We start from the raw sequence: 25,956 nt of genomic DNA, 5'->3' as shown, positions 1-25,956 counted from the left end.
TCTGTTGTGAGGTGTGAATATGTGATGCAACGGTGAAGGGGATGGAACAGGGAATTGGGACGAAACAGAATACAAAAGGTGCATTTGACATGTTTTAATCACAACCATTAATTTTGATCAGATGGTCAGGATTTAAGGCTCTCATCTCTCACAATAAGACACTCCTCTCACTTGAAGTGTCCCATATATATATATATATATATATATATATATATATATATATATATATATATATATATATATATATATATATATATATATATATATTTGAAAAACTAAAGTTTTTTTTATAAAAAAGAAAGTTTGTACGATTTTTTTACGATAGGAAAGTTTATTGCTTCCTTGTTATATTCAGATTTAAACAAAATTTGTTACCTATAATAATGGTTCATGGAAGATTTAAATAAGATGAGTACTAGGTAAAAAAAAAAAGGAATTTATTGGTGAATTAAAATGAGGGTGTAATAAGAAGATAGGATGCATAAATCCACTTTCTTAATTTGGTATTATCATTCTAACTGGACACTTTTAAGAAAACGAATGGAGTAATATTTATAAAGATTCGTCTTCACAGGAATTGTGTAACAAAGTAAAATTTAAGTAATTAGTATAAATTTAGGAAGTACACTGAAAATAAAATCACGACATATATGATATGTTATAAACGACGCGACATATGTTTTTATGATGAAAAGATACCAACATCGATAAAATTATAAGAAAAATTATTTATAAAGTTAATTTAAAGTATGTTGTATCACTATATTTTAGACAAAATATGTGTTAGGTAAACCAATTCTTCAAAATTGTGAAAATAAGAAGACAAAATTGCAATTAAACCAAAATTAAATACATTGATACAAACGTTTATAAATCACAAATCTTGTACAAAATATTCCATCACAACATCTAACGAAATTGATACATGTAATAATCACTTTGTCACATGATGACTATAAAGCCTCACAAACTAATGAAGAGATTTATGAAATAGAACAAACATGCACAAAATTAACATAGGTAATTCAAGATATCTCATAATTAAATCTTAATTTTTCAATGCTTCCCAATAGCCAAAGCAGACATCACGATCAACAGAACTAGAACAACCACAGTAATAAATGATGACACAACTGCTCCACTTGTTTGTGCACAGAAATCTCCAAATTGGTTACAAATTGCAAGCCAGTTTGTGTCTTGATTACCATTGTGTGCCAAGTAAACTATAGCTGCAGCTGAAGCAGCACTAGCAGTAGCTAGAGTAAGAAATACCTGTAATCATAAACACAAAACAGAAAATACATAACTAAATGATGCTAATATTAGCGTACAGATGGGCACTAACGTGTATATTTGTCGCGTTTTCTCGACAAAATAGTGAAAGTACTGAAATTTTATGTGATCATATAAATAGGAATTTGGATTGGCTGTAGAGAAAGCACATAGTTGTACGCTGTTTCGAATCTCGATTGTTAATTTATGATCTGACGTTTCAGATTAAATACAGAGAAAGTACCACTAAGAAAATCAAATCCGTCACATCATGACTTCAATTTAGATCGTGATCGGACAGTTCATATGCATTATTGCATCACACAGTAACTGCACTAAATCTGATTCCGAAAAATAGTTATTTGATTAAATAAAGTAGAATAAAATAGTTCAAATGAAAGGTAAAATTAGAAATGTGTTACATCAAAATTTGATAAATTAAGAGCAAGTTTTATGAGTTGATGTTTTGCAATAGCAACGCGACTGTGGTTATGCCCACATCGATCAACTATATTTGACCTCGGTTATTTTCTTTCTAATATTAAAGATCGTGATTGGATTGCAATTTATAATTGTGATCAAGAGTTAGAGAATAGAGAACTTACGGTGTCTAGGATGACGAGGAAAAGCCTTGGTCCAGTTGCATGGGGGCGAATAATGGCTACTATAGAGAAGGGTAGAGACAAGACCAAATAGCCGGCCACTATAGCCATTGTAATAACAAAAAACCTGTGTCAACAAATCATAACCAATCATACGAACTTTAGAATATGATTATATTTAAATTCAATTTTTTTAATGATATAACGATTACGATGATTGACATTATAAAAAATCTTTATAGTGTTGAATGTTACATACTGAAAGGCAGTAAAGCTATCATAGCTAGCTTCAAACTGAAAGAACTGGGTGAAGAAAGGGAGAGTCTGATCACTCATTCCCATCGTGGCAGCAGCGCCGAGAGCAGATGCTACGGCGCCTAACCTTAGAATGAAATCCATTATTGCTATGCCCTTTTTCCATCCTCCTGGCCTTGCAGGGGCTGTAACTAAAACAGCTTTTCCTTTGGTATCTTTGCTTGACTCTTGGATATCAATGTTGGTTGACATTTTTAGATTTGAATATGATAGAAGCTAATTATATTCGAAGGTTATTTGCTACTTCTTTGTATGAATTAATAAGACAATGATACAAATGTATTAATGTTTGAAGCTTATATATAGAGATTAGAGGAGTGGAGTGGGTGTTCAATGTTTTTATATAATTAAACAAGTGATGTCCTGACCAAAAAAAAAAGTGATGCCAAGTGAAGTTGTTATGGAAACTTTTTCACTTTAATAATATATTACATTTTCATAGCAAGCAAAAGAAAGTAGAGATTATGTCACATTTTTAATCACATTTTCACTTAATCCGTTAATCAGAAAAGTATTCTCCCTAATCCATAACACGCTATTGGATGCTTTGTCACTTAAACGAGACTAATTTTTATACACTTAAAATTAAATTTCGATCATCTAAAGTAAAAATCAAAGGTTGTTATTTTTATTTTTTTTTTGTGTAAACAAAGGTTGTTATTCTAACAATTCTATAACTTGTTACGGTGTATTTCAATATTTTTCTGTAATTTGTTAAAAGATGGTTAAGATTAATCATTTTACTTTCTAAAATAAATTATTCACTTTAAAAGAACCGAATTCATTAAAACTTTTGATACCGTCAACCAATCACAACCCACCATTTTGTATGACTCTTTAAGAAAATGTGATCGAGTGTAAGTATAAAAGATATTTATACATTATCGGTATATGAATATAATTAAACCTTTATTTATATACATTTAAGAAAATAATGAATTTTATTCCAAATAATAATAACGAATTTACAAAATTTCATATACCGAGAACTACTTTAATTTAAAAAAAAAAAAAAATAGAGAACTACTTCATGTACTTTTTCTTCTTTTTCTTTTGGTTTAAACTACTTCCTGTACTTTATTACTAGTATATAATGATGATAAATTGTCAACTCAGTTTCTTTATTACTCTATCTAATATTATAATTATAACTAAATTCAAGAAATAGACAAGAGATTTACACTACTGCTTCTTCAACGCTTCTCCTGCGACTTGTTCTCCTTTCGTCCTTCTAAAAATCCTCACGTATCTTCTGAAAATGACCAAACCAACTCATTGCAATGTAGGATGTGAACACCATTCGCATTATAGAATGCGAGTGTGTTAAAGATGTGATTGTTGTGCCACCCTCAAAATGCATCCACCCCCATTTCGCTGTCTAGATAGCGAACGTTGTATAAGTTGTTCACTTTCTAGGATGCGAACGACTCTGATACTACTAGTTTGTTGATTTTTGGCTGATTCAATTGATTATATGTTATGAAATTATATTGAGCTACTGTAATTTTATTGTGCAGACATAGATCGAATAATTAATTTAGTTAGGCTTGTTAGAGGGAATAACGCCTCTACTAGGAGAGATAGGGAGGCGGAGCGTCCTGTTGAGTATTGCCTGCTGGTGTGGTGTTGTGAATTTGTTACTATTGTGAATTCTAGCCGAAAACCACACCAACAACCAATAGTAGAACATGGATTGAAGCAATAGTGTGTGGGACAAATGGATTGAAGCAACCAAATCAAACATGGATGAACAATTTAAACAAACAAGCTAAAACTACCGAAAGCGATAAAGAACACGAAGAAATTGTTTAACCAGTTCGGTTAAAACCAACCTACTCTGGGAAGAGGGAGCTCTCCATTCCACTATAAATAGAATACTTGATTACAATGACATTCACCACAAGAGTTACAAGATTTAGAGTTTTCCTAAATCTATCATTTTCCCAAATCTCTTCCCGTGACCAAGAGATTAAATCAATAAGTGTTTCTAAGATGTTACAATCACTTCCCCAATCCTAGAGATTAACCAAGAGAAACTCTCTAACACTTTAGCCTTCATGTTGGAGAAAGAACCCTAAAAATCACATGTTTCCTCTCTCTTGCGGCTGCAAAACGCAGCAACACAGCTTTTATACCAGCAGACCACGCCCCGCGTGGCCTTAAGATGCAAAACACCAAACCATTCAAAGAATGGCGCGCCGCGTGATACAACTCACGCCCTGCGTGATGTTGTGTTTTAACACCAAATTCTGCATCAATCAAAGGCAATATCCAGCAGTTACTCCCTTTATCCTTTTCAGAATTTTGCTCACAGATTAAAAAATACTGATAAATATTAATAAGTTAAGTAAATTTTAAGTTAATATTATTATCAACATTCTGGTTACTTAAAAAAAAAAGGTCATCTTCTACTTTTCTGTTCTATTTACTTTTTTATTTTTGTTGAGTGGGGCGGATTTAGCTTGCCATTGGACCTGTTGAGTATTGTCTACTGGTGTGGTATTGTAAATTTGTTACTCCCTTTGTCCTTAGAAAATAATAAATATCGATAATTTAAGTTATTTTTATCCTTATTTTATTAAAAAAGAAAAATTCATTTAATCTATGCTTTTAGTTTTTGTAACGGTACAAATAGTAAAACATAATTAATTGTACTTGGTTTTAAAAAAAGGAATCAAAGTTTTGAGACAAAAGTAAAAGGCTAAAAGGACCAAAAATTAAAAGTCTATTTGATCGTAGTCCATCACCTCTATCATCCAAAATAGAGCCTCGTTAGCAGCATATAAATGACCTCTTTGCAGGACCAACACATCCCTAGCTACAATTCATCTACGGTAGTAAAACAAGCAACACAATGAAGAGAAGAAGAATGAATTTGAACTCGATAGTAAAATATGTGGATACTGGTGACTCACCTGTCACGTCAGCATGATTTGTCACATGGATAGTGATTCACATGTCATATCAGCATGTGTGGCAAGACATGCTGACGACTTGGTCAAAATTAGTGGGGACAAACCTTTTGCAAAAAAGACTAAAATTAGATGGCCAAAAGTATTATTATGAAAGTTAGGCGACCAAAACCGTAAGTTTTAGCTATGATTTTATTCCATAATCTTGATAATACCGGAGATTGAAATAACAAATGTGAGACAATAGTAATTTGAAATATGCTTATCCTCACTCAAAGCTAAGTCTTTGAAAATTATGCTCACTTTTAAGGTGGCGATAGTAATTTTACTCAACCTTACAAAACTGACTTATAAGATGAAAATTATCCTCACTTATAAACGTATTTTCGGTTCATCTTTCAACTTTAACAATTAGTAATTAAAACTTTCATCTAGCCCTTAATTAATAATTAATTACTCACGACATGAGGACAAATTGAAAATTAAAACTAAACGTGACTTCAAAATCATATATAATTAATATTCCATAACAACAATTTCCCAAATCAATAATACAAGGAATCAATTTGACACAAAATCATGACATCATGAAAAACCTCACAACAATTACATAGGTAACTTAGGTCCCTACATAGCATAATACACATCCCATCTTAATTTTCAATGCCTTCCAAGAGCCAAAGCAGACATAACAATCAACACGACTAAAATAACCACAGTAACAAAAGATGACACAACTGCTCCACTTGTTTGTGCACAAAAATCTCCAAATTGATTGCAAATGGCAAGCCAGTTTGTGTCTTGATTTCCATTGTGTGCCAAGTAAACTATGGCAGCTGCTGAAGCACCACTTGAAGTGGCCAGAGTGAGAAACACCTAAAATTTCATACACACACAAAATGTTAACTAGTAGCAATAGAAACCATGTAACACACAACGAACTAGGTCGATTTTAGTAGGGCCGGTGATTCTAACGAGGTCCGCATTGCTAGAGCTAATACTAGAATGGAATCGCCAGTTCTATTGTGATTCGATTAGAATTTTTTATTTAAGTTAAGACATCAATCGCAATAGAACTAATGATTCCAACTAGGTTGACACCACCAGAACTAAAATAGATAAATAGATAGATAGACGATAAATAGAAGAACTCACAGTGTCTAAGATAATAAGGAAAAGCCTTGGTCCAGTTGCGTGTGGGCGAATGATGGCTACGATGGAGAATGGTAGGGATAGGACTAAGTAGCCAGCTACTAATGCCATTGAAATAACAAAAAACCTACATTTTATCAAGCATTAGTTGAATATGATATGATTGCATATATTAATATTGTGAAACTGAAAGTATAGTTTTGAATGTTACATACTGAAAGGTAGTAAAGCTATCATAGCTAGCTTCAAACTGAAAGAACTGAGTGAAGAAAGGGAGAGTTTGATCACTCATTCCCATAGTGGCTGCAGCGCCGAGAGCAGCTGCTACGGCGCCTAACCTTAGAATGAAATCCAAAATAGCTATGCCCTTTTTCCATCCCCCTGGCCTTGCAGGGCCTCCAAGTAAAATTGTTTTCCCCTTAGTGTTGCTTGATTCTGGGACATCAATGGTTGTTGACATTTTTGGCTTTAAAAATGAGAGAAGCTTGAAAGATATATTATAAGGATATATATGAGATGAGATGCTTTGGAATGTGAATATTGAAATGGATTGATTTGTTGAAGCTTATATAGAGAGGAAGAATGGTAAGCATGCAAGTCAAGGTGAGTTGTTATATGACATGCATATACCATTTCCACTATACATATATACACTTTTTATATAATGGTCTTGCTAATGAGTGCCCCCGGGGCACTCTTTAAGCATTCCATTTAAAGAAACTTTTTATTCAAAAAATTAAATACTACAATTTTCAATGCGTTGACTTTACGCATTCCGATAAAAATTCTATAAAAAACTTACTATTTAAGGGCTTAAAGAGTACCCCGGGAACACTATTTAGCATTTGTCTTTATATAAATAATGAAGCAACTAAAGTGTGAGAAGAATTTAGTTTAATATACTTTTGTCCTTTAATTAATTTTTTTAGATAAAGGACAAGGTTGTCAAAGTTTGAGAGATTATATATTGGATTTCTTAAAATAAATTTGCATCATGAGTTGAAACCCACAAAAAATAGCATCATATGCGTAGTGGTTGAAAATTTCATTAAATAATTTGAAAAATACTATATTTCGTTAATCAGTCAACCAAACCATATGCACCCTCCCTAATCCATTATTGCATGCAATTATCATGCATGTATTGGATCATCCTAATTCCACAACACAATTTATCCTAGCACTCTTTCTATCCATTCCATTATAGTATCAATTATGGTATTTTTCATACTCCTTTCTTTTATCTGTAAAAAATGATTTAATTTTTTTTCTTCATTAGTGTAGTTAGTTAGACATAAAATAAATGGATAAAAGTTAAATGATATTTTAAGGTGAAGTGCCAACAATACAATTGTTGATTGACATTTCTAAAAAAATGTCTGTAAAATGTTATCTTTATGTATATTATTATTATTATTATTATTATTAAGATTTATTGGTCAATCTTGAGAAATAAAATGTGTCCTAGTCTCTCAAAAATAGCAAGTAACAACAACAATCAATTCAGCTAGTACTAAATCAACAGGTGATGATAAAGTTATAATCTGCAAATTTCAGTAGTTAATTGGAAGTATTATTCTGGTATTAAAATTATGGATTTAATTCTTTTACACATATTCAATAAAATCATATCATGTAAATTTTTGTTGAAATATTTTAGGAACATGTTTAAGTAGCAAGCAATGTGATTTGATTGGATGACATCAATTAATCTTTTTTTTTTTGTGAAACGCATATCGATTAATCTCTTAAACTTATACATTCCTCATCTTAATCAACAAACGTATAATAAGAACACTACCTCAGCAATCATGAATTTTACTAGTATTACTTTTCGTAGGAAATGCATTTTTCAGTCATTCAGATGAACTCCATTGTTGTAAACCGGCCAACAATAACATTCTAGAAAAGAACGGCAGCAAATAAATACTACACAATCTACACTCTAACTACTATATTCAGTGTTGTCAATCGCAAAACATGGAAAATAGTGATTTGTTGAAATTCTGCTATGATGCAGCACTATAGCCGCTATTTGACAACACTTTGTAATTGCGAAACAGCAGTTTGTTCATAGCCGCTATAACCGCTAATTGGCAACAGTGACTGTAATTCATGGAAAAAGATGTGTTACAGCTATCGTTGGATACCATTTGAAGCAGCATCGCTGCTTTGCGTATCCACAGCAGTTGAAGAGACGGATCAATTTGATAACCATAACTTACCCTTCTTTCCCAAAAAGAATTGGCATTCTATGAAAAGCTTACTTTTAGTGAGGCTGTGGTTGCTGAAAACCTCTTCTATTAGTAACCACAATATACATACCAGCTTAATACTCCACCTATAGTAATACAGTTCAACACCCTTGAACCACTCACTAAAAACTGCAAAATATTCTCATGAATTTCAACTTGCACCCACCACTCCATGCTTTCACTACTGTATTTCAAGACCCACCACACACCCTACTAACTACTGAATTTCAATGACCCGCCATTTTCTTCGCAACCGTTAATATTAAGCTTTGGTGGCTGCGTTGAATTGAATCCATTGGCCTTGACAGATCCGGGGCTGCCCTCGCTTACATTGACGGCCGTTGCTGGCTCAGAGTTTTCATCGGCAGAAACAAATGGTTCTAACGATTCCATACGTTTCAAAGATGGAACATCTCCTTTACAATATCTGCGCCACATGTTCCTATATGTGGACTCTAGACCAAGGATAAAGTTTGCTCCATCACAGACAGGGGACTTGGACATGAGCTCTCTCAGACTCATTCTCAAGGTTTGTAATGCTGGAACGTCTGATGCTAACTTCATGGCCAATTTAACATATTCATCTTCATTTTTGGCAATCAAATTCCCTAGACCTGAATTGTTAAAATTGAGATACTCAGCCAAATAATGCAACAATAACAAAATATGCTCTACAAAATAATTAGGAGAGGAAGACTATTTAGTCCTTAAATTTGCGAAATAGCAATTTCATTCCTTAAATTGAAATTTGGTCCTTTTCTCAAGTTTTGCACCAAAGTTTAAAGGCTGGTTGTCTTTGATGCAGCAAAAGACTATTTAAGTCGATATGTATATCTTGTTATTGATTTTGATTGATGTTTACTAAAGAAATATTTTGATGGAGGGACTAAATTGCTATTTCACAAATTTGAGGAACTAAATTGACTAATTCTTACAATTTCAAGGACTAAAATGTCTATTTACTCTCAACAAATTAAGATGGCCATTGAATTCAGTGGCAAAATTTCAGAAAGTTTCATTGACTTTAGCCAGCACTGTTTTGGCTTGCTGGAAGGCATTCCACAAAATCACAAGGTAAAACATGAAACAGCTATTGGGAAGTAATTGTAATACAGAATATACTCAACATCAAACAAATTTTAGAGAGGATTTCATACCAACTTTGCTAAGAAGACTAACACCAACGTTGTGTGCATGTACTGAACCAGCCATTGTAACACATGGAACTCCCATGTATAAAGATTCACATGTCGTAGTTGTCCCAGCATATGGAAATGTGTCCAAACTACAAAAGAAATAACAGGTTACAATGGATATAAAACAAGTTATTAACATACACAAATTATGTTCTTATAATCATAGTCAAAAGCACATCCAAAGTTCAATTTTTTCATATTCTACATATATATGCAGCGCCGACTTCCATTTCACTATACATACAAACAATCAACAAAATAGTGACGATTAAAATCAGATATGTAGAGAACATCTATAAAAAGTTCATAAAGATAAGCAGAACAATATTGCAAGTAATTGTTTCATAATACGTCTCACACTCGATGAAGTAACCAAGAAATATGTCTCACTTGTAATCAGGGACGGACCTGTGTAAGGCTTGATGAAGTAACCAAATGTTTTTTTTTTAAAAAAAATAAATATATTTTATAAATACTTTTTAGACATTTTATATATATATTTGTACAAATATTAATGTAAATATTAGTTTAGAGTTTATTATTAATGATGGTAAGTCTCTCCGTACACATATTAGTTTAAGTTTTAGTGCAAATATTAATTCATAGTCTATTATTGGTGATTTTAACTCTTTTGTTATACGTAGAATATTAATTTAAGTTGTATAATTTAATTTTATAATATTCAACTTTGACTTTGAATTTGTAATATTGGATAATTAATTAAATTTGTAATATTGGGTAAAATTAGCAATTAAACTAGCATATAAATATGGAATAACATAAAAATATATGTTTCAGTGATCTTTACTTTTTTCAAATAAGATAATACGGGTAAAATTGGATTAATTTATCAAAATAAACTATATGGTAGTATAATTTTAGGTTCTATATATTTTTGTCAAAGGTATGATCTTGTGAAACATCAAACAATATCGATATGCATGATTTAACAGATATTTGATAAGTTATAGTCCTTTTTTTTTCGAATAGAAATTTTGTGGTTTTTTAGATATAGTTTGTTGATTTCTTTTTTTGAATAGAAGTTTTTTGTATTATTGTTGTTCTGGTTTTTGAATATACATGTTGTATTTGTAGTAACCTCATATATTGTTTGTTGTTTAACTGAATTTTCAGAATGAAAAATTGTTTTCAATAGTGTCTAAATTTTTTAGCCACACTAATAATTTATAGCTGGGTCCGCCCCTGCTTGTAATCTATATTGTAAACAGTGTTTAATTGCATTATTCTATATTCTATTCATATCTTACTTTTCAAAGCAGGTACCATTACATAGATAGACTAACTCTGACAATGAGATTTGAAAGGTTATGCCAGCCAGCAAAGATATTGCTAAACAGATTTTTTTTTCTCTTTTTAAAACAGTTTTATAAAACAAATTTGCAAAACAAATTTTAAAAACTAAAAAAACAAAAGGAATTCAAACAGGCTCATAGTTTTTCATTTAAATTATGCTACATTCCTAGTTGAGTCAATTTTCAGGTGTCCAAGAATTGCTTTTATATTGCACCACAACCGTATCACTTCGCACCAAGGATACGAAAAAGGTTATAAATTACTGAGAAGAACAGATAAAACAAAGGTGCTGCACATAAAACAAAGGTCAACAGTAAACCAATATCTGTAAAACAAAACGAGTTCAAGCAGGACCATAAAAATATTAAAGAATATAAAAATAGATATTACCTGATGTCCATCAAAGAATATGCTTGCATATGATCGTGGTTAAGAAGAATAAGGGGAAGAAGATCAACTCGTAGTGGTTCCAATCCCAACTGTTCTAAGGTTGAAAGAAACCTCTGTCTCACACTATCACAGCAAAATGGTTTACATTTTACCACGAGGCGAGAATTTGGAATTGCACACAGTATCCTTGCCCAAACCTTCAATACTGTAGGAGTAATCTGATGAAACAAAATAACATAAGTAAGGAGATGCAAGACCTAAATTTAAAACAGACAAGTACACAATATTTTAACACAGACACTACCTTGGCAAGATTGTTAAAACTACCAAATGTAATAAAACCATTGGAAAGAGCAGGAGTTGGACAAACAGGACCGGCCTCAGGGGAAGGAGTGTAACAAAGGAAGCAATCTGGTAATCGGACTAACTCTTCAACATGTCTGTAAGACAAGGAACATAACATGATGAATAAATTGCAATGAGTAACAGGAAAAAATATAGAACAATGACAAGAATGTACGGAATTTCAAGAAGATAACTACTTCTGTTTTGTTTCAGGAGGGTCTGCCAGTGAATCAGATATTCTATAATCAATTGCAGGCAATCCTGTAGTATTGGGATAACCAATCCAAGTCACCTGCATGTCAAGCAACATAAATTACAAATTTGAAGAGATCAAATTATATACATTCACCACATTAATGACAGTATAACACTTGTAAGTTCCTTTTGAATATTATACATAAATGGCATCTAACTTCTGGATTCTGGCCTAATATTGTTTATCATCAAGTTAATCATATTTTAGGAGTAAATACTGGCAACTAGCCACACCAAACTAAGAAGCGCTGTCAAACAATTCTTCTGGTTTCTATTACATAAAGAAATATACTTTGGAGAAATCAGAACTAATATGCAAACATATGCAATAAAATACTAATTTGCATCTTGACAAAATAAAATCTGATACAACTAAACAGACATTGGAATATAAAAAGGAGAACTATATCTGTGTTGTGTAGGAAAAAAAAAGTAAGCTAGAAAGAAAAAAAAAGGAAAAAGGTATACATACAGATTTGTTAAAAATACCTGAATTGGAGCAGGTCGACAAGCCATCATTCCCAGCTTATTATTTGCAGTATGACCAGTAAGTTCCACCAAAATATCAACTTGATCTTCTCTAACCATATCGGCGACCTTCTTTTCATCAGTCCCATATATATCTTTCCAGATCCCACCTTTCTTTAAGACTTTCTCCCTAAACCGAATGGTTTTTGCATCTGCCTGCAACATCACAAGAAATTCAATTTCAAAATGGAAAAAAATAGAAATATTGACAAATGATGGAAATTTGAATTATGTCCAGACAAATTATGTTGAAGTCTCCATGCAGGCTAGAATTGATTCTCTCCTACTAAGCCTGAAGATCCATAAAACATGGTATTATAAAGCTCCTTCTACGGCTAGATCCAAGGAACGGTCAGACATATTGTGATGCTATTGTTGACAAGTTATCTTGCATTTACAAGAGTTAAGCCTGAGGATTTGTAAGCTGTAAATAATTGATAGAAATATGATGTTCTTTTAACACTTAATCAAAAATACTGTAAGAGTACCAATTTGAATGGATGTCCATAGAAAAAAGCAATTGTTTCCAATATCAAAAAGAATACCACTAGAGACTTCATTCATGGCTTATTACAAATAAAGGTTAGTTTTCCAATGCTATCAAGATCTCCAAAAGCAAACAGTATATTATATTACCAATCCCAACAGATCAATTCACCTAGTGTCAGAATATAATCAAGTAGATACTCTCCAGCAAACTTATTGAATATTTGCTCATTTGAAAACTGTAACATTATAATACTGAAACCTAAAGCATGTCAGTTCTGATTGAATTACAACATGAAACCAGAATAGGGAACTATAGCTTAAAAAATATACCATATATCTAACTACATTTCAATACTATGTTGGAGTACCAATTGCAAACTGTCTGAAAAACAGGACTCACAATAAGTGGCCAGGAAGAAAATTCTTAAATTTTGCATTTGCTTCCAAAAGAGAAACATTCTTTCCAAAAGATCTCAGATCACTCGGCCACAAAACATTTTCAGTTACACTGAAAAAAAATGTCTCAAGCTCCTCTAATATTTGTTTCACATTTCTACTACCAAAGAAAAAACACACAAACATCCAATCATAACACATTCAAAAGCAAACATCCAAAACATTTTCGGTTCATGCAAGGAGTGTAGATAAACTAAACCTCTAATTTTAAGAATGTACAGGATTATATATTATGCAATTACCTATTATAAGCCCAAATGCACCGCAAAAACTTTGACAAAATGCATTAAAAGAATTATATGAAGCATTGACACGTGGATTCATAAATGATACCTTGACAACAGCTGAATAAACAATCACTTTATATTTGGCATAGTCGTGATAGATAAGCGGAGCTTCTATGAAATATGACACAGAGTGTGTGAAATAATCAGGAGATACATATCCAATCACAAGAGGTCGTTCAGGATCTTTTGAGTTGTCCCATGATGTGAACTGCTGATATAGTCTCATAAATCGCCTACCCCAATCCCTGAAAGGAAATGTTGTTTTGATAAGTCTTCAATCTAGATGCTATTCAACTTTCTCACGTTAAGTAAATTGCAGCGGATAAAAATTATGGATGACAAAATTTGGCAACTGAAAATATAACCAGTCATAACCCGTGCATAAAATTGATTCATAAAGAAATGTTACGTGCAAGACCAAGCATAGTACAGCATGAAAAAAATTATACTCCTAAATACCAAGCAGAATTATGGATTAGGTTCACATTGCATTGTGATTTAAAAGAAGTATGGCATGTGTATGCCATACAACTATTCATTTCTTCATAAGCAGCTGGTGAAGAGAACTATTTCTCTTTTAAGCATTTTTCACTTTTCTTCTTCTTAACCATCACCATAAACAACATTATCAACATTTAATAAAAAAGCACAAACTATGTCTCTCACTCGCCACACCCTTTTCCCCACCAGCATAACACTAATATTTATTTTGTCATCTAGGGAAGTTATACTACATGTCACCAAACATTTATGAAAAATCAATGAAATTGGCCAGGAAATCAATTAAAGTGCTATTTTCTCTAATCACGTCGGAAAATCATATATGTCAAAAATTTTAAGGAAAAAAATCAATGAAGTTGATGAAACATTATAGATTGTGTTTATTTTTGACAAAAAAACATAATAGATAGTTAAATCAGTATCAACTATTTTTTTGAACAAGCAAAATCAGTATGCAACTATTAATAGAAATATAAGTACTAAAGTTCATAGGAGAAAATTGTTACCTGTGAGCATCAAAAAGTTTGTCATCATTTCCTTCATCTATGTAATTCATTGCAAGCAAGCGGTTCTGCACATTAAGGTGCATTAAAAAAGCTTCAATAATCAAAAGACATAATTCTTGCAAAGAGAAAATTCCAATCATCTATGCATTAACTACAATGACTTAATGGTATCATAAGTGCCAGCATTGCAAATTTGTACACAACAAAAACAAACATTCAGCCTTAGTGCAACAGACCTGGCCAGCATTCCGAGAGTCAGGATCAATCTTGAGACACTGCTCATAAGCATTAATTGCTAGAGCAATATCACCAGCATCTCTGTAAAGAACTCCTGCAAAACAAGAATAGAAAAGATGAAGTGTGCTATAAAAAAGGTGCAAGGGTTTCACTTACTGGGACACCTTGAAATAAATCGTATTTTATACTATACACAATGAGAAATAAAATCTCATAAAATCTTCTAACAAAGGGAGGATACCATACAAAAGTCTTCATACAAAGAATGGAAACACAGTCACTTGCTTTTCATTTTAAATGCATGGAATATTTATCAATGTCATTTTACACCAATTTTTGCCATCATTCCCTCAACAGTAGAATTATCCTTTCAACATAAGCTTTGTAACCAGTTTTTCAGCCAATCTCTTTGAATATATCTATTTATAAAACTATTTGATATATTTTTACTCTTTAAGCAAAAATGGACTAACCAAACAAAAAGAGACAGCAGACATGATTTATTTCAATCTGTTTTGGCATTATTACTTCACCTTTTCTGACCATCCTAATGAATCTATCATAATGCTACTCAATCATAGTTAGATTAGTGAGGAATCTATCATAATGCTACTCAATCATAGTTAGATTAGTGAGGAATCTAATTGATGAGAATGAGATGACTCTATCCAACCAAGAAGTTTGGTAAAGTCCAACTAAGAAAAAACCATTTCACATAATGTTAGCATAATCCATATTTGTTCAAATCCATTTAAGCCAAATAACCAAATCCAAAATTATGCTTAAACATGTCAAACAAGAAACAACACAACCATAAGAAAGACAGACACATTTAAGTTGTCACAAACCATAATGACCAAACGATTAATGTATTAGATAAAAAAAGACCTAGGTTATTGTAAGCTTCTGCATATGTCGGATTTGCAATGATAGCTTTCTCAATCATACTTGCAGCAGCATCCATCTTACCCTGGAGAAAGTAGAAAAGATAATAACATTAGTAACTTAAGATATTTGATCAACTTCAAAATTCAAAAAGTATACAATGCTTACCTGAACAGTGTAGACAACACCAAGGTTATTTAATGACTGTGAAAAGTTGGGTTTGACTGACAAAGCAAGCTACAGTAAAAAAAGGTTGCTATCAAAAATATGTGCAATCCGGCAAGGGTTGTAATTGAAACAACTGACACAATTTGTCATTACCTGGTAGCACTCTACAGCTTTATCAAGGTTGTCACGGTCTTTATATATAACGCCTAGATTGTTACAAGCTTCGGCACAATGTGGATTGAAATGGAAAGCGAGTTCATAGAACACAATAGCCTAAGTAGTAAAAAGAGATTATCCAAAGTGGCAATTAATACTACAATAAAGCTGTATCTTAATCTTAATATATTACATGAAGGTGCAAGACATACCATATCAAACTTAAGCATCTCACCATAAGCAACCCCGAGATTATACATAGCATCAGCATAATGCCAATTATAATACAAAGCTTTCTTATAAAAAGCCACACCCCGGTTGATGTCACCCTCCAATTTAACCTATATAAAACAAAATAGTAATGTCCATAAGCAAGAAAAAAATGAACCGAAGTTGTCAATGCATCTCATTGCACATGAGATATAAAACAAAACAGTGACCTCCGTAAGCAAGAAAAAATGAACCAAAGTTGTCAATGCATCTCATTGCATATGAGATATATAGAAAGAAAGGTGCCCAAGATGTAGACAAGAAAATATTATAAAACATTAATTAACAAACACAAACCACACTACTGCACGTCCCAAGTCAGAAGCATTTTCCTAAACTTTGTTCCTAGAGGGCAGCATTGCACTAATATTCATTTTTATAATTATCATTGCACTATTATTCATGCTGATAATACCATTGTACTATTATTACCTATAGGCCATCATTTCAATTACCATTGCACTATTATTCAAGTTGATAATAGAATTATTTCATGATTTTTATCTTTAAACACAAAGAAAGATGGCATCATACATAAAGACATAAGATTGCTAAAACAATAGCACTGCATTTATCACCTTTGTTCCCAAATCTGTCAAAGCAATAGCCATGTTGTTTTTGGCAATCTCGAAGTTAGGTGAAACAGCTAAACACCTGCCACAAAACAGTAATTGATCATAAAACCTTACAGCATTTGTCCAATCATTAAGTGCATGCTTGGATTAAAATAAGAGTCCATTTGTTTGTGCTTCTTTTATAGAAAATGTATATTTTTAAGTTGAAGGTATTTCTAAAAAACTTAATAACAATTACATAATTTGAAAAGGAAAAACTTCAAAAAAATCCGTGCTCTTCTCAACAGCTAAATATAGTAGGGTCTGTCTGGTTTGAGAATTCATTTCCGGTTTCCATTTTAATTGCTAAACTACCCTCTTGTTTTCATTTTTTTATGTTTACTGTTTCCAATGACAGTTTAATAGAAACGGAAACCAAGGTTGTTTTTTAACATCAGAAACCGAAGATTTAGACAGAACATTTTCTCAAACAAATCATAGCCTCCAAAAAACAGTATTATAGACTCACCTTTTTAATTTTAAACTAAAACAAACAGGTAAGCTTAAAAAATGTTCTACAGCAAAACTTTCTTAGAGCTTTTTTTTCAAATACTATTATTTCTACCTTCAAAGAAAAACATGCTTCTATTTTTTACATTTTTTGTATTATTTGTATTGAAAAACATAATTTTTATATAAAAAATTTACTAGTCTTCTAGTTCAAAATACACTAAGAAACCTTTAATTTTTAGGGAAAATCATTGTGTCCCAAAAGCTCTCTTGGCAAGATTTTTATTATAAGCAATTTTGAACACAAAAAAGCAAATCCTAATACACTAATCAAAACAAAAAACTCCATGCAAAACTTGGCTCATCAAAAGAAGTGCAAGCTCGAGATATATTGTACCTCTCATAACAAGTAATAGCAGCTTCCAAATCACCTCGATTTTTATAAATCACACCCATGTTGCAATATGCTTCAGCATACATAGGCCTCTCTGATGCAGCTTTTTCATAGAAAGTGAGGGCCATGTCATATTGCATCATTTCAGAATAGACCACACCAAGGTTATAATATGCTGGCTGCAAGGACAGATGGAAAGAAAAAATATTCATACCATTCAGACAAAAGGCTGACTAAACTTGAATTTAATAGAAAGGAAAAGTGTAGGAAAAGGATTGAAATAGAATTACAGCATAGTGTGGATCTATTTTGAGGGCTTCAAAATATTTTTGAATTCCCTCCTGAGTGTTCCCTGCAAGCTTTATGTTGGTACCAATATCCGTTAGAACAATGGCTAAGCATTCTGCCGCTGCTTTGTATGTAGAATCCAACTGTAAAGCCTTTTGATATGACTGCTCCAAGTAAATCATTTGATTATCAGTGATGTCTTCTCTTAGAATCATGTATCATATGTCTAGATTCAATGTATCATTTATATGTAGTAATTGATATTGTGCTATGTTTTGTTTGAGAAAAGCAATATCAATAGTCAATAAATTTAATACCGCAACCAACTTTCTTAATCCCCGTGATTTACTCAAGGGGGTCCTATACTTAGGGACAGAGGTAGTAATTACTAAATGTTTACAATACTAAATACTAAATCCCTTCCCTCTTTCTATAACTATTTATACAAATATTCCTCGAACAAACTAACTGCTCTAACTACTATTACTAGTCTAATTCCTTTTTATTATACTGTATATCCTAACAATACACCCCCCAAAAACAACTTTGTCCTCCAGCCTCAAGGTTGCAATATACAAAATTTCATGTTAATAGCTGTTGAAAAATCAAAACTCTTTCCACCGGGATCCCACTGTTGCAAACTTGATAAGCCAAATTCATGCAAGAGGTAAAAAGTTCATTTTGGATCCAATCGATCTACACTTTCAAGCAGTAGTTTCCAAACCCCAGTTGTTTCCAATGACGATAATCTTTCCTAACATCATAAGGGCAAGTTCTGCTAGTCAATGAACTGGTGAAAAATCTGGTCAATAAATAAAACTAATGAAAATATCAGCAATGTCACCTGAATTTTTTGAATTGGGCTTAGATGTGCCTTGGGTATCTTAGACCCTCTTTTCATATACCCGGAAGATATTAAAACCATATTGGTCCTTTCCCACTACATCTAGAAACATACCCAACTTGCAGAATATCCATTTTTCCCCTTTATGTTTCTTCGCCGCCAAAAACTTCAAGAACAACTTTGGAAGGGGCAGTTTTGGTTGTGATTCTTGTTTCTCTTCTTCAGTCGTTGTGTCTGTCAGCTCCAATTTTTGCAAACAGTAAGCATCTGGCGCACCTCAAGCTTTGACTTTCGCCTCAATCTCGACAAACAGGTATTCTACGAGTTCTGCAATTGTACTATGATTCCAGCTTCTTTCTTGTTTTGCCAGGCATGTTTCCACTGCCAATCTGATTTTAGCCTTGTTTCTTGACTTAACGACACCCAACCCAATGCACTGGTCTCATCACCCAACTTTCCTGCCCAAGAACAAGATTCTTAGCGGATGTCTGCTTCAGAAATGTTTTTCTCTCGAGAAAGTTTTACCTCCAACTTGTTTGACTCATTATCAAGCATCTCCACCCCATGCCTCTTCAGCGTGTTTCAGCATTTTCTTAAGCTCAACAAGGCTCTCACTGGGAGGAGGTTGCAAACCATGATTTCTGGTTCCACTCAAGACTGCCACAGAATTTTCCAGTGCTCCTACTGTTCCATCCGCAGTACTTTTCTGGCAGCACATCGGGATCCAGCAGGTCGGACCAGTTGTTAGGAACCAAGGTATCAAATTGAAAAGAAAAGAAACTACTTCATTGAAAGAATGACAAGGAATAGAAGAGAGTGGGGGCGGGTGGAGGGAATAGGAGAGAGATCCCTCCTCTACGGGTTTCCTTTTCTACAACAGAGCCAGTGCTCTGTTACTAATTGGCTTTCCTCTAATTCTACTTTATTATTATATATATAACAACCCAACAAAAAAAATTCATGAACAAGAAAAGCATCTATCAACAATGTTATCAATTGTGGATGGTGGACCAAGGAAGAACACCAAAAAAATGACATTTTAAGCAGACATGTCCGTGTTAAAATGCCATGGCGCCACCATGGCCGATATTTGAAAACATTAATCACAAATTCGTGTTAAAATGCCATGGCGCCACCATGGCCGATATTTGACAACATTAATCACAAAGATGTGAAGCGTTTCAAAGATGCAAAACACCAACAGGTGAAGCTTGAACAAGAAGGTTGACGACCAGCAAGAAGCTAGAACCTAGGAGCTTGCAGGAGAGATTCAAACAAACTGTAATGCAAGAGGGACTGAGGTAGACAAGCTTGTGGAAGAAACACAGGTGGCTGAAGCATTTGAAAAAAATGCTTCCTAGTTATTGGTAGTTTTAATTATGGCTGAGAGCTGTTGGTAGCGGTTTCTGCTGATTGCAAGAGGCAGAGACTCAAAAGAGAAGACATGAAAAATCAGGTTAGGGTTCTGTTTTAGCCTAGAAATGGGTTTTCACAAGTGGGGCACGTAACCCGCGGCCCAAAAAAGGATTTGTTTAAGCACCAATCCATTTCCTGTGAATTAGGATGGCTCAAAGGTAGAAAATCGCAAGATAGTGTGATCTTACACACATAAATAGCTCTAAAACATTAATCAATTGTGCCCTTATGTCTAATCTACTAGTAATGTTTACACGAGCAGGTTAGTGTACCAAAGCAATAAACAAGGTCAAGAATAGAGACTTGATTAATGTACAGTAAAATACACCCCTTATGTACAGTATAGTACACCCTTTAATGATCCTAAAATAGTGAAATAAATTATGTTGCCGGTCTAAATATATGCATTCCTCGGTCAAGATGACATATAAATATTGCAAATGCAAACCCTTGAAGGAAAGTCTTTACTCAATACACATGTATGTAAATCATGACTATGACTATTTCAGGTTCTTGATTTCAGTGTCAACAATCATAATCAACACTTACTGAACTCAGTTCAAAGTAACAAGTTATCAAGCACCATCATGACTACGATAAGTACAATCTTCCTATTTTAAGCTAAGTCAGCTGAAATTAACAATATAAATCACTGGAAGGATTTAGAAGGGAACACCACATGATTTGATTGCTGGAATTTTTAATGTAACTTACATATCTTCAGGATGCCCAAAACACTGGCATTTTTTGCGCTAATTTATCAGCTCTTTATTATTGTCTTGTAGATTTAGAATGTAATAATATATCAATTCTTTATGCATATAAATATCAAGGATGATGCATTGTGTGCCCTCACTAAGTAATTCACAGAACATCAATCTAATTTTTGTAAAGTCTATTCAAAAAGTTTCTCATGAGTTCTTATGTTGAAAATAAATAAGACTTTACAAACTAGTACATTAACAAGCACATATTCAAGGCATAATCAGATATCGGCCATACTCATTAGAATTGTATTACATGCCTCACTCAATCTAATATATAAAGTCTGGCAAGTTATGTAAGATGGATGCAATAAACAAATAAAATCTATAGTCACCACTATGTTGATTAAATCCAGTGTTTATATAAGATCGGGAAAACATTCCCATGCGGTATCATCTACAAATGGTATTAGAAAACAAAAGTGACATGCTATTTCATCATAAAACTACTCATCTAGCAGGTACTTACCTCAGCCGCCTCCATCAAGCGACCTTCTTCTTTGTAAAGAATACCACAATGTGTGAGAGCACAAGCATTCTGAGGATCCAACTTAATAGCCTCAGAAAAACTATCAAAAGCAAGCCTACCCATATTCTGCATCTGCAAGCATATCCCTTTTCCAATTAGAGCCTCCACATTTCCACCATCCCTCTCCAAGACACGCTCATACAAAGCAAGAGAGTCCGCAAACTTGTTCCTCGAACGCAAAATGTTGGCATAAGAAATGTCATCTTTCACTTCAGATCTCCGATTCTCCGAAATAGTATCGTCCCCATCAGAGCCACCAGAACTAACAGACGGCTCTTTCACTTTCAAAAAACCATTATCTCCACCTAACTCCTTTTCTTTTCCATTCCCATCATTTTCTTCAATCCATGCCATTTTAACCGCACTTTCCTAACCACAAATAAAAATTATTTTAAACATAGTTATAATTTTGCACTCTAATCAACAATGCCAATATAATAACATATAAAAAAAAAATTAAAAAAAACCTAATTTTATAAAAAAAAAAAATTAAAAAAAAAAACTAATTTTTATAATACCTCCAATAGTAAAATACTAACTACCACAACAACACATATAAATAAAAAGGAAAATGCTATCAAGTTCCCTTAAGGTGTTGTTTAAGAAACAAAAAAGGGAAATTTTTGTATAGAAAATAATATATTTATTACTTTAACAAATATTTGATATAAAACTAAACTAGCTTAAGCAATGCACTATTGCACTTGGGGCAATTGTTATCATAACCCTAAATAAAATAAAATACAAAAAATTGAATGATCCAGCATAATAAATTTGAGCAAAGTTCAAGAAAACAAAATCAATCAAGAAAAACAAGAAACTAAAACCCTAGGAAGTAGCTAACTACAACTAACTAACTAACATTGAGGATATAAAGGACAAAAACGTAAAAAAAATTGAAATTATGCGGGAAAAATTAGGGTTTGGAACTTACAAGAAGGAAGTTGAAGTGGAGTTGAAGAGAAAAGGGGTTAAGAGAGTTAAAGGGAGGAGAAGTGGAGGGTGATGGCGGAGTTGGATGGAAAATTAGGGATGAAGAGAGGAGTGGAGGTGGTGGGCAGACTCTTCTCTTCTCTTCTTCCCCTTAGGTCCGATGAGTGACGACAGAGAGTAGTTGGTTGGTTGGTTAGAGAAAGGGGGAAGAATGATTGTGTTCAAAAACCCATAGAGAGAGAGAGAGAGAGAGAGAGAGAGACTCTTGCCTGACACTGCTTTGCTTTGTTTGTTGATTAAAACATGGGACGCAAAGGGACAACGCAGGTTTTTGTTACTTTACCCCTTTTATCACTGTCCTTTCCCATTATTAGTGCCACCAATAAATAATAAATACTCCTACTATTGCACAAAAAATAATAATTTTATAATTACTAATTGTATAAAATAATTTTATAATTTAAATTATGTTTTTTTTTTCACATCATCATCTCATTTCACCTCCACTTTTATATATATATATATATGATAAATTGATAGTTTTTTATTTGATGATCGTATAAAATTATTTGACATTGTCGCATTTCCATTAAACTTCTTTTACATTATTTTATGGGTTATATTAATATGTGTCCAAGATCTAAAAAATAGTAACTATTTATCAATGTTTTAAAAATCGGTCTAGTCCCGTGAGCTTATCTCAATTGGCAGGGACAATAAATTATATATGCAGGGGTCGGGGTTCGAACTCCAGTCATCCCACTTATCCATCTTAAGGGTGAAATTTCTAGCCATTAAACTACTTGACAAAAAAGTCGGACCAAAGATGGAACCGAAGAGAGCTCCGGATCATGGTTCAATCGGTTAAACCGTTTGAACCTAATAATTAAAAAATAAAGGCTTAAATGCATTTTTTATCCCGTTATTTTCAATTTTTTAAAGTTTTTGTCCCCTGTTTTAAAATTCAACTTTTTGGCCCCCCTATTTCAATATTTTTTTTACTTTTAATCCCTCACTTCAATTTGAAGTCAATTTTGATGATGTGGTTAAATCAATTATGATGTGTCAAATGACATGTAAATAAATCAAAGTACACATGTCATTATTATTTAATTTAATTTTAATAATAAATACATTACAAAACATTTAATGTATTATATAATATTTAAGCATGCGACGCACACGCGAATGCACACACATACATACACACTAAGTAAAAATAAAAATCGGTACCCTAAAATTTTGGTGTCATATGCGGTCGCTCCTCTCGAACACCCTCCGAAACTCTCCTGATACTAACCATATTTAAAAGATACAAATAATAAAAGTGTGATGACATGAATTTATACTATGTTTTTAGTAGTTAATTAGGTTAGTTTTTAAAGCTTTTTAGTTAATTCGAAGACCAAAGGCAAGCAAATACTTAAAGTTATCAAGTTACTTGACCTAGAAGATAGAATAGAAGAATGTGCATAAGGAGCAAAAAATGAAGAAATCGGTCAATTCCATCGCACCACAATGAAAGTCACCGTACCACGATAGGTTGGATATTTATTTGAAGAAAATCTTCACAATTAAGGAAACAAATATGTCTCTATCGTGTCATGATGAGTGTATCGTACCATGATGGCAATTTTGTGAAGCCATAGTGGCACGATGGTACACGATGAGCCACGATGGTATAACCCAAGCCCGTTAAAAAACTATAAATAGAGTCTTCCTTCTTCACAATTATTCATTCAGAAATTAAGAGAAGTAAAAGACTCTAAGGAGCAAAGGATGAGAAGTGAGGGCTTAGGAGCTCCCAACGGAAGGCAACTCTCCACCACCATAAGGAGACGAAGCTTCCTCAACAAGGAATTGAGGTTATTTTCTGCTTATTGTTTTAATATGCCTATAAGTAGCTAAATACATTTAGGTTAGGTCGAGTATATGAACTCCTCTATGAATGTTTGATATTATGTAATTTGGTTATTTAAAGTTTATATTAATTTCTATTCAGTTATTATCTCTTATTGTCTTGTTATATTGCTTTGTTCGTAATACCGACCATATTATTGAATGAACTAATATGAATTAGTGATATTGTGACAACACTATAATCCCGAACTAAAAAGATAATATAACTAGCCAAAGATAATAAAACACTACCTGAGATTATTGAAACTCATAGATTATCGAAATACAATTCCTTCTACCCTCACTAATAGGTACTCTCCATAGATCTCAACACTGACCTAAGATTATTGAAATACTGTCTTTTTATCTTTCACTATTTTTTCCTTAGCTGTTTTCTTCTTTGTTAACTGCTCAGTCTTTCTGTTATTTCGTGCAAGTTCGGTCTACTCTTGCTTATTATTGAATATCTATAACAACTAGTAATGTCTGCATCAAACAATATTACCTAATAAATTTGCAAGTTAACCACAAGAATCTCTTCATATTTTTTCAAAATAATAATACTTGAATTATCAAATTTGAAATATCGCATTCAATGACAATCACTACCAAACTAAGGAAGAGTAAGTAATGAAGCTTATTACACATTTATGAAATGCATGTGGCATTTGCAAAGTGGTATAAGATTGTTTAATATAGAATTAGTGTATGTTTAGGGAAACTAAATTATTTTTATTTTTAAGGTAATTAATAAAAATCAAGCAGTCAATATATATTTTTCAACTTAAATGGGAATTAATTTGTTTTGCTTCCACTGTGCTGCAAAACTATCTTCCACTCAACAAATTCAACCATCCAAAATTTGCTATGTGTCACATGTTTTGCACCAACAATCAGCAAACTCTCTTCTTTTTTCAACAATTCAACATACACATCACCACCAGAGGTGGGGCCAGCTGATTTTCACAAATCTTCTGTCAACGGATCTTCAAATTTTGGTTCGAGAGTAATGGACCAAATTTTATTTTGGACAAATTTTGGTGAATTTCTTTTACCATCTCATTGTTTTCTCGCGCGCTCTGTTAAATTATCAAAATATTTTTGTCTGCTACTTAAGTAACAGACGTAATACGTTCCATAGATAGCGGATGAAGAAAAATATTTAAATTGAGTTTAAAATAACTAATAGGGATTGTGTTTCAATAATCTCCGAGTTTCAATAATCTCACGGATTAAACCTAAAGTAAAATGGAATATGAATTGGAAGGTCAAATTAAGTCGAAAAATAAAAGGCTTAACTACACATTTAGTTCATTACGTTTATTTTAGGTTTC

The 25,956-nt window shown here is 32.8% G+C and overlaps 3 protein-coding genes across 5 annotated transcripts; all 3 read right to left on the bottom strand.

Moving 5' to 3' along the window:
• Nucleotides 1–834: 834 nt before the first annotated feature.
• LOC123903265 (casparian strip membrane protein 1) lies at nucleotides 835–2,462 on the bottom strand. Its single transcript, XM_045953217.1, has 3 exons — nucleotides 2,134–2,462; nucleotides 1,878–2,001; nucleotides 835–1,272 (listed from the first exon to the last, which is right to left on the bottom strand). Exons 1-3 carry the CDS (start codon nucleotides 2,379–2,381, stop codon nucleotides 1,057–1,059), a joined length of 588 nt encoding a protein of 195 aa, XP_045809173.1. The 5' UTR covers nucleotides 2,382–2,462; the 3' UTR covers nucleotides 835–1,056.
• Nucleotides 2,463–5,583: 3,121 nt separating this feature from the next.
• On the bottom strand, nucleotides 5,584–6,801 carry LOC123903264 (casparian strip membrane protein 1). The gene is made up of 3 exons (XM_045953216.1): nucleotides 6,469–6,801; nucleotides 6,257–6,380; nucleotides 5,584–5,977 (listed from the first exon to the last, which is right to left on the bottom strand). The coding sequence occupies exons 1-3, from the start codon at nucleotides 6,711–6,713 to the stop codon at nucleotides 5,762–5,764; spliced, it is 585 nt and encodes a 194-aa protein (XP_045809172.1). The 5' UTR covers nucleotides 6,714–6,801; the 3' UTR covers nucleotides 5,584–5,761.
• A 1,283-nt stretch (nucleotides 6,802–8,084) lies between these two features.
• LOC123903262 (probable UDP-N-acetylglucosamine--peptide N-acetylglucosaminyltransferase SPINDLY) lies at nucleotides 8,085–23,111 on the bottom strand. Of its 3 annotated transcripts, none has more exons than XM_045953213.1 (18): nucleotides 22,725–23,111; nucleotides 21,731–22,159; nucleotides 18,240–18,401; nucleotides 17,953–18,128; nucleotides 17,070–17,145; nucleotides 16,434–16,562; nucleotides 16,219–16,338; nucleotides 16,066–16,134; nucleotides 15,901–15,982; nucleotides 15,012–15,106; nucleotides 14,776–14,840; nucleotides 13,815–14,013; nucleotides 12,498–12,692; nucleotides 11,951–12,045; nucleotides 11,713–11,848; nucleotides 11,409–11,626; nucleotides 9,666–9,793; nucleotides 8,085–9,122 (listed from the first exon to the last, which is right to left on the bottom strand). In XM_045953213.1, the coding sequence occupies exons 2-18, from the start codon at nucleotides 22,142–22,144 to the stop codon at nucleotides 8,722–8,724; spliced, it is 2,760 nt and encodes a 919-aa protein (XP_045809169.1). In that variant the 5' UTR covers nucleotides 22,145–22,159; nucleotides 22,725–23,111; the 3' UTR covers nucleotides 8,085–8,721. The 3 variants fall into 3 exon arrangements, with proteins under 3 accessions (XP_045809169.1, XP_045809170.1, XP_045809171.1); XM_045953214.1 differs by having other exon boundaries at nucleotides 21,731–22,154; nucleotides 22,725–23,079; XM_045953215.1 differs by lacking the exons at nucleotides 21,731–22,159; nucleotides 22,725–23,111 and adding an exon at nucleotides 19,082–19,829 and having other exon boundaries at nucleotides 18,240–18,991.
• Nucleotides 23,112–25,956: the final 2,845 nt, after the last annotated feature.

The sequence above is a fragment of the Trifolium pratense genome, linkage group LG1, assembly GCF_020283565.1.
Source record: "Trifolium pratense cultivar HEN17-A07 linkage group LG1, ARS_RC_1.1, whole genome shotgun sequence".
Classification (NCBI taxonomy): Eukaryota; Viridiplantae; Streptophyta; class Magnoliopsida; order Fabales; family Fabaceae; genus Trifolium; species Trifolium pratense.
This window is presented reverse-complemented; position numbering and strand designations above follow the sequence as displayed.